The 13524-nt window shown below is 35.2% G+C and overlaps 1 protein-coding gene across 1 annotated transcript; it reads left to right on the top strand.

Annotated features, from left to right (window-relative positions):
- Window positions 1-2220: 2220 nt before the first annotated feature.
- Window positions 2221-4816, top strand: LOC132563702 (potassium voltage-gated channel protein Shaw-like). Its single transcript, XM_060228453.1, has 2 exons — window positions 2221-2697; window positions 3962-4816. Exons 1-2 carry the CDS (start codon window positions 2221-2223, stop codon window positions 4814-4816), a joined length of 1332 nt encoding a protein of 443 aa, XP_060084436.1.
- The last annotated feature ends 8708 nt before the right edge of the window (window positions 4817-13524 follow it).

Here is a 13524-nt window from a genome sequence, read left to right as displayed (position 1 = left end):
GTGTAATACTATACCTTTGTGAGGTAACGTAGATTACGTTTTTTTTGGCGACATTATCAAAACGTGCATATCTTCGTCATATTAACAGATATCTTCTTGAAATTTCTTCCGTCGGCATTTGAAGTACTGGTTTATATTATACACGTGTAATAGACACTCCGACAATATGGAAACTTATTTTATTAATGTGCTAATATGCCGTTGTAGTCAAGCGACAAGCATAATTTGTCAAATAAACAATTTTTGGGTGCCTGCTGTCAGCACAATTTTCTGAAAACCAATTATTATACCCAATGATTTGATCAATTATGGTTTATATTTAAGAAGAAAAAGTACGGAATGTATACATTTGTTCAGATGCTGTAGGTACAACACAAAGACACACAAATATGTCATATGGACACTTTAATGGAGAATAGGTGTTATATCTGCATCTTAAGTAAAATGTTTTAAAAACTGTTTTTTTATTTCTTACACTCACTCCCTATGCTTAAATGCACTGTGTTAAGACAGACTAGTGGTTGGTAATGCCTAACCAATAGCTGATATATAATAATTAGTACATAAGAAGGTATAAACCAATTTCTTACTTTTGAAAGCCCAGTGAAAAGATTGAAATGAAACATTTACATCTCAGACAAGGATTGAATAGATTGAATAAGAAACAATAGGAAAACACAAACATATCAAAATAATCGTTAGCCAAACTCAAATTCAATATACTAAACCGAAATATAAATAAAAAAAGATATAGACACCAAAATTTTCTGAAGAGAATAAGACCATGTGTTCCGGAACAAAAAGCGTCTTCTGCTTCATCGACGACTACACCCGACAAGCTAGTGTTTAGTCAATCCAAGCAAGTAATGTCACGTTCAAACAAATGAGAACGAGGTATAATTACAACGGAACAAACAGGCAAACTAACGTGCATTAAACACGTCCAGCTTCATATAGCTCAAGAAATAGAATATTTCTTAATGACATTACTATGACGACTGTAAAACCTCACTAAAATCTTCACCAGTCTGCATTCCTTGAAACGAAGTGTTGTCAGTTGCCGACATCTTGCACTAAAATCGAGTAATCGGGAACAAACCCTTTGATATCGAATCAAGTGCGACATGTAAACACCAAAAGTAGAGAAGACTATCGAGTCCCTGTATTTCGAATCAGGTGGGAATATACAGAGGACATAGTCAGTAAATCTCCTGTTATTCAAAGACAAGATGTTATCAATATATCTGAAAGTACAATATAAGATATCTGACATTATCTATATGATGTATTTGTTTTGTGAGAGTATCTTATAAAAGATGTATGGCTGTAAGGGATGACTGCTAACTAGTAACTTTGACCAGAGATTCGCGGTTAAGATCATTATTAATGAGAAAGCTCATAAACATAAAGACAATGTCTACGGTATCTTACTTCTTATGCGTAAATATAGGATTGCCATCGCTTCGTGAATAAATGTCATCTTTAGGTTGGCGCATCTGTGAATTACGGAAGTGTATTCCGGCCACGTTGTGTTTTATTTTAACTCTATATTTCGAGATAGTAACTCGAAATTTCGAATTAGTAATATGAGATTTTGAGTTAGTAATCCGAAATTTTGAGATATTAACCCGAAATTTCGAGATAGCAACTCGAAATTTCGAGTTAGTAATCCGAAATTTTGAGTTAGTAAGTTGCTATCTCGAAATTTCAAGATAAAATAAAACACAACGTGACCAGAATACGCTTCCGTAGTGTATCACGTAGTATTAGTGTATTTTGCTCACACACACACACACACCCTCACACACACACACACACACATACACACTCACACACACACACACACACACACACACACACATATATATATCAATTATGAGTTAACAACTAACAATGCACAAAAATGCATTATATTCTAAATGCATATGATCCTTTAATTATTTATAGCAAAATAAAAGGTCTAACATCAAATCGATAAGTTCTTATTTGGTAGACAGATGACATGTCACGTGATACTGAGTGCTCCAACAACACTTCAGTAATTGTTGCGGAGGCTGTGACGTAAGTGCGTGTATACTGTATATGTCTAAATATCAGAGGATTAATACGACATTCACCTACTACTTATTTTATATTCTAGTTGCCTATAATTGTGTTTGGCTGTGATTTGCTAACATCATTGTTTATCGGACGGACTAAGTCCTGGCCGGTGTCACAATCATGGACCTTATAACCATCAATGTTCGGGGCACCATTTTTATGACCTACACATCTAATATAAGGAATATTCTCCTTACTTCTCCACTTCTTAATCTCAATGAACACTCAAAGTATTATAACAAAGAACGTAAGGAGTACTTTTTCGACAGGAACGCGTCTGTTTTTGAATCGGTTCTGGATTACTTTGTTACTGACAAACTTCATGTTCCAGCGAACATTTGCTCTGAACGTGTTCAAGAGGAGTTAGAGTTCTGGGGAATTCCTCCCAGACACGTAGAAAAATGTTGCTGGAAGACGTTTTTCCAGTCAACAGAGGATATGAACACACTACAACAGTTACTTAAATACATCCCCTGTGTCCAGAGGCGTGACCGATGCTGCAGCTGGACAACCGTGCCAATGCTGTCACAAATATCTGATGTTAAAGCCCGGATGTGGTCGTTTCTTCACGACTACACTTCATCAACATCAGCAAAGGTATCTTGTTCCGGTTCGAGTTTACACTGGCGTGGGAGGCTTGTATTATTGTTAAATAATAGTTGAGTTGTGTTTACTCGCTATCTTATAGAAATATTTATTATTTTACTGTATAATTAAGGTACAGTTGAACCTCATTATCTCGAACTCTTATAACTCAAAAACACGGTATAACTAGAAGTATTTTGTCGATTCTGGCCACACTAAGCATTAGAATTTTGCTTAAATCGAATTCTCGAATAACTGGGATCAGTTTTCCAATGGTCCCGCCGACTTTATTTGGAAAAAAATCTGACATGTAAATTAATTGTCACATAATTGGAATTTTATATATGATGATAGTTGTTAAATGTAATCAATGATAAAGTTTAAGATTCTCCTGTATCACAACTGTATTTTATTTGTGAATACTACAATAGATTGTATCGTATTGTAGCTTTGATGCACCAGCTGGTATATTAGTATTGCTCTCTGTACAGGTAAACTCGACACCATTGGAGCGTTGTTTACGCGGTAAAACATATCTGTTACATAATTGATGTTCATATTGCATATACTGAGTTTTATATGATGAAAACAGTTTATTCTATTGGATATGCTCTATTGTAAGCACGGAATTTGCTATCATTTGATTAAATCATGAATTAATAAGTCTTGTTTAACTTTATCAGTCTGGCAATGTAGATCGAATTCATCAATATTCAATTTACTGGGAAAAACCTGCCTGGGAAAATATGAGTTTCTGAGTTTCATATCCGCGAAAATATTATGACGTAAAAATTCTAGTAAGGATATAAAAAACCACAGTAGTTGATTTTGTTGAATCTCTTGTGGTGAAAATCCTTCATTTTTAAAGAAAAAATATTCTAAATAAATATATTGCAATAATCCATATTTGAATAATATTTTAAACATATTCGAATATCAAGAAAATGTGATATTTAACTTAAAATAGAGGTAACTATAAAATAACCTCAAAAGTCACCCGCTTTAATTAAGTATTTAGTATGATGTATGAAGAGGATAACAGGCGATCCAGGTGTGCAAATCACAAAATGACAACATAACATTTATCTTATGGCACTGTGACAGAAATATCGTCAGGATAATTGAAATCACTCTAATCATAATTTTAATCCTTTTAATTTCAAGTACTTGAACAAAACCGTAATGTATCATTGTAATGTAAGTTCATCTTGAAATATCTTTGAGTAACGATAACAAAGGTCGATGATTTAAGTTGTCAAATTTCTTTGCCCTTTAGGTTTACCACTCGCTGTTGTGCCTGACAATCGTGCTGTCCACCATTCTGTTGCTGGTTCAGACGGTCGGTGATTTGCGTGTCGAACATTCGGCTGTTTCCGCATTTAATAACGGTAGTTCCGAGGCGCTCCGTAAGTACTGGAACACTACTCCACATGTAGCTGTTGTCTTCCTGGAAGTGATCACAAATGCATTCCTGAGCATTGATTGGATTCTCAAATTCATCGCGTGCCCCAACCGGAAGTTCTTTATGAAACACTTTCTAAATGTTACAGATTTAATTGCATGGTTGGGTGCTTGGGCTACCCTGTCTTTTGACATCAGACCGGATGCTTTCTTCTTTTCTTCTAATCACGTAACGGCAGTCGTACTGCCAGTGTGTGTACTCAAGGCCATTCGAGGGTTTCGTGTATTTCGATTGATATCGGACAATTGTGGCGTAAAGATTCTGATGCTGTCTGTTCGTTCAAGCGGACGCGAGCTTTGCATCCTCCTCATGACCTTCTCTTGCGCTGCCGTTGTGTTCGCTATTCTGCTATACAGCGTGCAATTACAGAGCAATTCTCCGATGTCACCTCGCAATGCATTAGTCGCCATCTGGTGGGCGGTCATCACCATGACGACGGTCGGATACGGAGACTACTACCCAACAGAACCACTGGGACGTATCGTAGGAGTGATGTGTTCGATCACGGGAATCGTTCTCATTGCACTTCCTGTTGCCGTGACGTCATCGACATTTAATGACCACTATAACTTTAGTAAATACAGAGCGTGTTATCAGGAATTATTGGACAAGGACAAAAAGACTGTTCACAAGAAACATAAAAACGATAACGAAGTTACTCTATTTTAGACCATATACAAATGTATCAAAAATAATTGAGTCATGTGTAATGTCATTGGTTAATCCTGAATCACTCACAATTTTTTGGTTAAGATAATTAAGCATATGATAGAAAAAAACTTGTTTATACTGATGAAAAATAAGAAAAAAATATGTGTTTTTAAGTAAATATATCAAGATCGTTAAAACTTTAACATGATACGTTTCGATGATCAGAGCATTCATTAGAGTTTCAAGCCTAGGCAATGCATACACTGAGAACAGTCACACGCTCTTGCTTTTATAGGTAATGTTCTATGTACTGTATCAGAAAATCACAGTGTTTCATGCTAGAGTCTGGAATATCTCAAAATAGGATGAAACAGTTTGGGTACAATTAGTACAATTAATTCTTGTAGAGGCGCTTTCAGCTGGCGAACAAAGTACGGAATCACTCATATACTGGACGACCACGTGTGACGTCACGACAGCAAGATACTTATAAACGGACATCGCATTTGCGTAATCAATTTCAGTCCTCTTCACTGACAGCTAGAATCATTCCAAAATCTAGATGAATCAGTTCTAGTACCGTACGACGACCTCATACTGCGCGTGCTGTTGGGCATATCATCCGCAGCAATGCAGCATCATGCTACCTTGGCTTGGCATCTCAAGCCAAGCATGTTTGGAATAGAGCGACGTCTGTGATTTGTTATACATAACGACTAGTTCATACCTTAAACAATTTGTTTACATTTTGAGCTATTTGGTTAAGTAAAATGATTGAACTATAACATGCCACAACTGTCCTTTCTTGATGTGTGAGATCAAAAGATTAACTCGTATAACTTGTTTTACTTGAGGCGGATGATTTATTTCAAATTAACAGGATAGTTTGACTTGCTTTGATTACTTATTTGATGTTGCTTGGAGAGCTTGGATAATTCATTAGATATGACATGGCTAGCTTGGATAACATGTTTGCTGTTACCTGGCTAGCTTGGATAACATGTTTGCTGTTACCTGGCTAGCTTGGATAACTTGTTTGATATGACATGGCTAGCTTGGATAACATGTTTGCTGTTACCTGGCTAGCTTGGATAACTTGTTTGATATGACATGTCTAGCTTGGATAATTCATTAGATATGACATGGCTAGCTTGGATAACATGTTTGCTGTTACCTGGCTAGCTTGGATAACTTGTTTGATATGACATGCCTAACTTTGATAACTTGTTTGATGTTACCTGGAGAGCTTTGATAACTTGTTTGATGTTACCTGGAGAGCTTTGATAACTTGTTTGATGTTACTTGGAGAGCTTTGATAACTTGTTTGATGTTACCTGGCTAGTTTGGATACTGTATATATTCTATATCATTATTTATTATTCGCAAACAGGTTACTAGTAGTCTTAACAATCTTTGGATAGTCGTGAGTCCTGAAAAAACTAACCTGAATGTAATGATCACTCTCTATAATATATCCTCAAATAACCCTTTCGCTGTATTAACTTAATCATATTAATTACATTAATCTCATTACTTATTATAGAGATCAGCTTATTTTCAAGGTGTTTAGAACTTCAGACTAAATGTGGCACATTATTTCTCTATGCTGTATGCATTAACACTCTTTTTCTGTACAGATGTGTTCTAATTTTAAAAAGAATAAGGATTCCATTTCACAAATGATACAAAATATTAAGACAATTTCTATAATTATCAGATGTAATTTTATCTTGAATGAATTTTAATTGTGACTTGTTAATAAAGATGAAACTGCAGTATGATGAAGTTTCGTTCATTATTTGAATCTCTCTGTTGTATCTTATTCTAAATCTTCAGTAAATGGCATTGAGGAGTTATCCATGGCTTATTTTCGAGACCGACTTAATTTTAAGGATTTTAGAGTAATGTATTTGATAGAAACAATCAGTGTAAATCAAAACTATTGTTAGGTTATTAATATATATAAATGTATACTACTGTGTACTATAGAATTGATAAAAACACTACATAGTTAATGTATACACAGTTACAACCTGCAGACCTAGCTTAATACGTACAATACGACATATCAACAAAATAATTGACTGATTCTCATATTTACTCCAATGAGAGATACAACAGTTACTCGATCCTACACTCTGTTAATGAATAATGCTTTGATATTTACACAAAAACTGTCAACGCCTGTCAAACGACGAAACAAAGTAACATGCCATCAAATATTTATAAACTGGTCGTTTGAAGAACATCTTGCTTGTTCTCATAGATTGTAGGCAGTTACAATGATACTAAAGTGACATCAGGCACTTAAAGGCCCATGGTCAGTAAATGATACAACACAACGCGAAACTTTAAGAAAACATTTACATTGTGGGGGAAAATCTTCCAAGAAGGAACGTGTGTACACGCATGAAATCATGGCAGTTCTTTTCTATGGATTCAATTTTGTTTTATATCAGAAATGGGACAGCATCAAGTGTTCTCTTTCACCAAACCTTTCATGAACAGCAACAAAGATAAAGTGTAAATGCATTGATAAAAAATTGAACAACAATATATGGATCATAGCTTTTTAAGCCATTCATAGGTGGATATGAATGTTATTATTTCTAGTAAATAGGATTGCCGATTATATGAGATGTTAGTTTTTGGGCCTTTGAACATAATCATAATACAAACTCAAATTTAATAAAACTAGAATATGAACAAAGGAAATATTTACTCAGTGAGTTATGAAAAATGAATAAGACCAGGCGTTCCGGAAATCTACGCTTCATCTGATTCGCCGACAAAAGGCATGTAGATCTTGCTTAAACCAAGGGGCACAGTAAGTTCCCATAGGTATGCCAATAGTCTTTTGAAAGATGTTACCATCAAACTCGTTGAAGATGTTCTAGACCAGAAACTCGATTATTTTTATGATTTCGACCTCCATATAGTTCTTCTTTAAGATGTAATTTTCACGAAATTTGTTCAGTTTAGTTCACATCCATATATTTGCTCCGTCTTTCATCTTTTTTGGAACAAAGGCGTTCCTTTACTTTAGAAATGTTTATGATTGTGTTCAGAGTAAAATAAAGATAATTTCTTTCAAAGAAAAAAACTTTTTTATATGAGGATGTTGAGCATTGGCCAAAAACTCTGCGAGCTTCTTTAAAATCCAAACGCCATTAATTCCACTTCTTTAGTATCACAATTAGACTAATCCATATTTGATTGTATAGAATGGACAGAGTTTGTGCAAAGTTTTGTTCGAACAGCTAGATGAGCCAGCAATAAACCTCTGTGAAAGTAGGGAATCCCATTTAAACTGGAGAGGTCTGCATCCTTATCATGAATACTCTCAATGATTGTAATACTGAATTGTAGTTATTCAGTATTTCATCAAAGGTTGCATAATGTATACATGGAGTTTCCTTCGTTATCAAGCAAACCTAGTTCTTTTTGTACGCAGCAATTGTAAAAATGTTTGAAGACAAGGATCTTGTAACTGGACGCTCTTTCTGCACGCACAATAACATAATTGTCATGTCAGTCTTGAAGTGTGGATTTAATATCAGAATTAAGGCACAATGACTTTTTCATTTTATATTTCAACTCTTTTGAGAATGAAGGACCGAACAGATTAAACCAATCAGAAAGAGAATCCATCGCAGCAGTGTCTCGTTCCTACCAATTCGTGGGCATAGTTTTCATCTTTCTATTCACATTCCATTTCATGTGCGGAGTTTTCACGATATTTACGACTGGTGGAAAGCTTTCGAAGCTTAACATTTTGGATAATGTTGAAATTGAAATCACCAGTTACTAGGTGCTCCTTTGGATAATAATTAAAATGTATAAAAAGCTGTCGAAAAAATCTCGGATGCAATTGGAGTATATGTAGAAAATTTGCATTGGAAGTGAATCAACCGAATTTATCATCTGGATGGTATAAAATAGTTTATTCTCATTTAATGTACCATATTTGATAGAAAAATGCATTCATGTCACAAGTACCTGTTGGCACATTACATGTTGCGCACAATGACTCATAACCGCCCACACCATTTTGTTCTTCATTCTAATCTATGGTCCATTACTCTATTGGTTACGATATCCTGTTAAATGATATATTTGTGACAGTGATATGTAACCTGCTTAATAATTTAGACCCGTTCGTGACATCAGTATTGAAGCGTCAACCACGCATGTCCTCGTGAACAGCGAACCTTGGCACATGATTTAGCCGTATCGGTGTCATTGTGTGACGATAATACAGTGGTATTGGACACTATAACGTATACATGTATACACTAGACGTATTCTGGAATATTGCCAAGAGTAGCTTGGTCTTTGCTTTGTTGTTTGTAAATCTAAATTTGTTTTAAAAGGTACTATTTACTTGTGTTTGGTGGAGTGCATTCCATCTTGATTTTGACTTTACTGTCAGCCATTTTTTATTTTCCTCATTCACCTCGACTAGGCTTAACACTTTAGGCTCTTATCATTACTGACGAATCCTTAAAGGACGAAACAGCTGCATGATGCAGCTTAACTCATTGTTCATTCCTTCGTATGAAAAGGTGTTATGAATGCTGGAATGCTACTAGCCTCATTATATGGTTGTCAAAATAACATTCGAGTTAAAACAAGTGAAAGGTTGGATATATAATTGAATATTCTCACTAGAAATTGTTAATTACTAAATGGCATCTTCTATCGGGTCCGGTCGAAGTAGTACCGTGCGACACCAACATACTTGCGGAATCCCACCAAAATTCGCTTTTAATATGTACACCGAACACCGTATCTCTCACAAAGTTTACCGAGACTTCAGACCTGGCGATGTAAGAGTCTACAGATGGTATATGTTACAAAATTACATACAATATGTAGGGAAAATGAAAATTAATTAGTCCTTCTTGTGTTGAAAATTCTTTCCTTTCTTTCTAAATCAATGCTTTTTTTCCTTAATTTTTGAATACCCGAATTTCAATATATCCTTTTTCAATTGCTATTCGATTTTCTGAATATTTTTCTAGCAATTTCCTTTGGTATATTAAGTCCATCCTTTGTCAATTTTTTAAAACCTCTTTTCTAATTTCCTCAAAATGGCATTTCTGACCCTGAATCTTCTTGGCAATAATATACTGGAGCCCTGAATTATGTTGTAGCCATATGTATTCCTCCTTTAAATTTTCATTTGCTTTCTAAAGATTGATAGACACTCCTTTAAAATTCAGATTTAGTTTGACAACCTTTAAACTTCCTTCTGAGAGAGAAATTTCATTTCAAATGTTTTTTTTTCGATAATTGACTTTGACGTTTTGCTTTATAATTCTTCAGATTACAAGATAGATCAAGGTTGGTTGGTTGACAGGACTTACATCCGCAGTTTTAGTTTAGCGAGAGTTCTATAACAAACTACGAGGATCTTAAGTATTGTAACCGTTAAAGATTACAAGCTTAAAGGGACGCACAGATCAAGCAGGTTGTCTATTGAGGATTTACAGATTCAGAAGCACTTCGTAGTTTAATGTTTTTAGTCACTTGCCTTTATATTTCATCATTTGTCGGTGTAATCTGGACCTGTTCTCGAATTGAAGACACCTGCTAATAGTAAGTCTTTTTTCAAAGCAGGGATCGCAAATTAGGTTCCAAGTTGTAAATTCGTTATCACATTGATTCGAAGACAAAGAGGGAATGTACTGTATATATTAGAAGTGATTGGTATATTAAACAAAGTTGATATATTTCGTGGCCAGCTTTCATTTAAAAAAGGATAGTAATATGTTTTTAGATCTATTGACTGATATAACAAATGCTTATGGACATTTTTAGCAAACGTTTTTAGTCTATCTGTCACAAATGATGTTACAAATATATCAGTCCTCAATGCAATCTGTAATTCTGGGATCGTTCACCCTTTATGCGGAGCGTGAGATTAATTACAGTTTACGGCAATGGTTAACGTTGTTTTTTGTATATTATGTTACCCAATCTGATGTTTGGATTTTCGGTCTATAGAAAACTAACCCTTCTATCCCAATAGAATTGTGTTACATATGAAATGGAATCATTGCTTTAAAACATGAAATGAAGTACATCTTGTACAAATATATACCGAAACCATTTATATACATACAGCTGTTAATTGCTTAAAACATTTTTTACATGTACTTAAATACAATTAAAAAAAAAATCCGATTGAAATATGATATGAGTGACAGACATGAGTCAACGTTTCGTATAAAACTGTCTGCGAGAGGAAAGTAACGTGATATCAGGGGCAATGCAATGAAAAGATCTCCTGAAATTAATATGACACCAGGAACGTTGCAATGAAAGATCTCCTGCAAATGAAGTGTCATTAGCAACGTTATAATGCGAAGGTCTCTTGAAAGTAACGTGATGTCAGCAACGATATGATGCGAACATTTCCTGAAAGTAACGTGACATTAGAAACAATACAATGCGAAGGTCTCCTGAAAGTAACGTGGCATCAGGAACGATGCATTGCGAAGGTTTCCTTGGTTTACGAGGGCCAGTTGATAGGTTGTGAGCCTTGTATTGAAGACGTATAGCAGGTATGTCCTTTTTCACCTCTACTATCCCCTGACAATTAATGCCGTGTACCCGAAAACTGGTGTCATCTGGTCAGTTTATGTCGAAGAGGTAACACTCTAAAGTAAGCAAGGGAAGTGATTTTTGCAAAACGGATAAAATTATTGAAAGAGTGGTTATATATTGCATAAGAAAGGCCTAGAACCTAGGGATAACTATACTGATATGGTAGAAAAAATACATAGCCAGTACAGTTGAGATTTCAAAGGAAAGAGTACAATTTATTTTTACGGAAGATCTTGCAATGATCTCAGCCCGTATTGTACAAAAACTTCTGGCAGTTGATCAGAAGCACACCTGGCGGACTTTGTCGTGTGTTAATCTAAACCTTTTAGTAGCAGAATGGCTATCTTTCTGTAGAGGTTGGTGTCCATGGATGAAAAATGTGTCCATCATTTCACTCCCAAAACAGCGCTCTAAACAATGTAAGCGGTTCCATCAGTTGGAAAGATTATTACTTCGGTTGTTTGGGATGCTGATGGTATTCTGATGGTAGATTATTTGCAAAGTGGACAAACAATCAATGACACATATTATGCATCACTTCTTCGACAGATGAAATATTAAACTTAATGTGTGTTGTTCCGCCAGGACAATGCCCCGGTTCTGCCATTGTCATGACTGCCATTAACGGCTTTGAATTGATTGAGCATCAGCCTTATTGGCCTGATATCGCTCCATCAGACTAATCTATTTCCAGAAGTGAAAAAGGTCATTTTTGGTACCCACTTTAGGTCAGATGATGACGTCATACATGCAATGGAGGACTTCCTAAACGGTCAAGGAAAGGACTTCTTTGAACGTGGCATTGGGGCCCTTAAACATCGCTGGCAAAAATGAATAAATATCAGAGGGGTTATGTTGAAAACTATTGCAATATGCCCGCCAAAAGTCAAATCCTTAAATATGGGCTCACTAAACTTATCAATCAGCTCTCGTACTTAATTATTTTCTCAGGCATTAGGCTCTGAAATCGTCATATGTCTTTCCTTCACAAACCTTTTTCGGTATGACGATATGCATTTTAATGTATATGATAAACATGCATTTTAAACCTCAGTTTGTTTTTTTATTTTGTGCATTACGTTATGCTCTTTCTTTTGCCCACGAACGTTAATTCATCCTGGATTCCCAAACTCCAGTAACATCTTTGCATTTGCCAAGGGCAATTTATCAGTTGTTTTAACGATTTCAACAATACCGTATATAGTTAGTGACTCCAGTTTTACGAGTCTTTGGAGACAACTTAGTCACCAAATAATTACTATAATTGATCAGTACAATATCACACTTGTGTGTTTTGTGTGTGGATCTATAATAACGGAAGTTGAACTAATAAAAAGTAATCCCCAAAGGATTATTACTGATAGATTAGGACAGGTCAATAGTATAACATGCTATGGTACGGTGTGGTATGATATACTCAAGTGCAGAAACATGTATACTTCGAAGTTAAAGATCACACATTTCCAGCATAGATATATATGGTCCCATTTGATTAATCATTGCCAAAGCAAATAACGGTCAATGCAGTGACAATACTTACATAACAAAAGACGAGGATTCAAGAAGCAACACGAAAATTCGAACATAATCCAAACTCAATTTCTATAAAAAATAACCCCAGAAAACAAGAAAATACCAACATAATCCAAGTTCAATTCTGGTGCGTTTCTTCCCCCCCCCTTTTTTTTTTACAGGGTGCCTTCACTGTGACAATGACAGTGCTTCAACATAATTACAATTACAGTCTATCTATATTTAGTACCTCTCGCTCAGTTTGCAGATCACAACATTTACCCTAATAAACTCCTTAAACTTCTAACTGTCAGACCATATCCGTTTTCAGCCCGCCGATATGCGATACATTTATACTCGCATCAATTTGATAAGGTCTTTTGGATGATAAATAATAACAACATATTCTTTCACATTGTATTATGAGAATTTTTAACACTAAAATGAATTCTAGATATTCTTATACATGATTAGTCTTTGGGATTTAAAATTGCTTATAATTACTGTGTGACGATTTGAAAAGATCGATTTATGCAAACACCAGAACAGGCAGTAGATGAAAGATATACGTCTCTCCCCTACAGGGAAAAGTTATCCGCGAA

Source organism: Ylistrum balloti, unplaced genomic scaffold (assembly GCF_031769215.1).
Source record: "Ylistrum balloti isolate Yb309-2 unplaced genomic scaffold, AGI_CSIRO_Ybal_v1 Utg371828, whole genome shotgun sequence".
In the NCBI taxonomy this organism is placed as follows: domain Eukaryota; kingdom Metazoa; phylum Mollusca; class Bivalvia; order Pectinida; family Pectinidae; genus Ylistrum; species Ylistrum balloti.
Note: the sequence above shows the minus strand (reverse complement) of the source record. Positions and strands in the feature narration are given on the sequence as shown.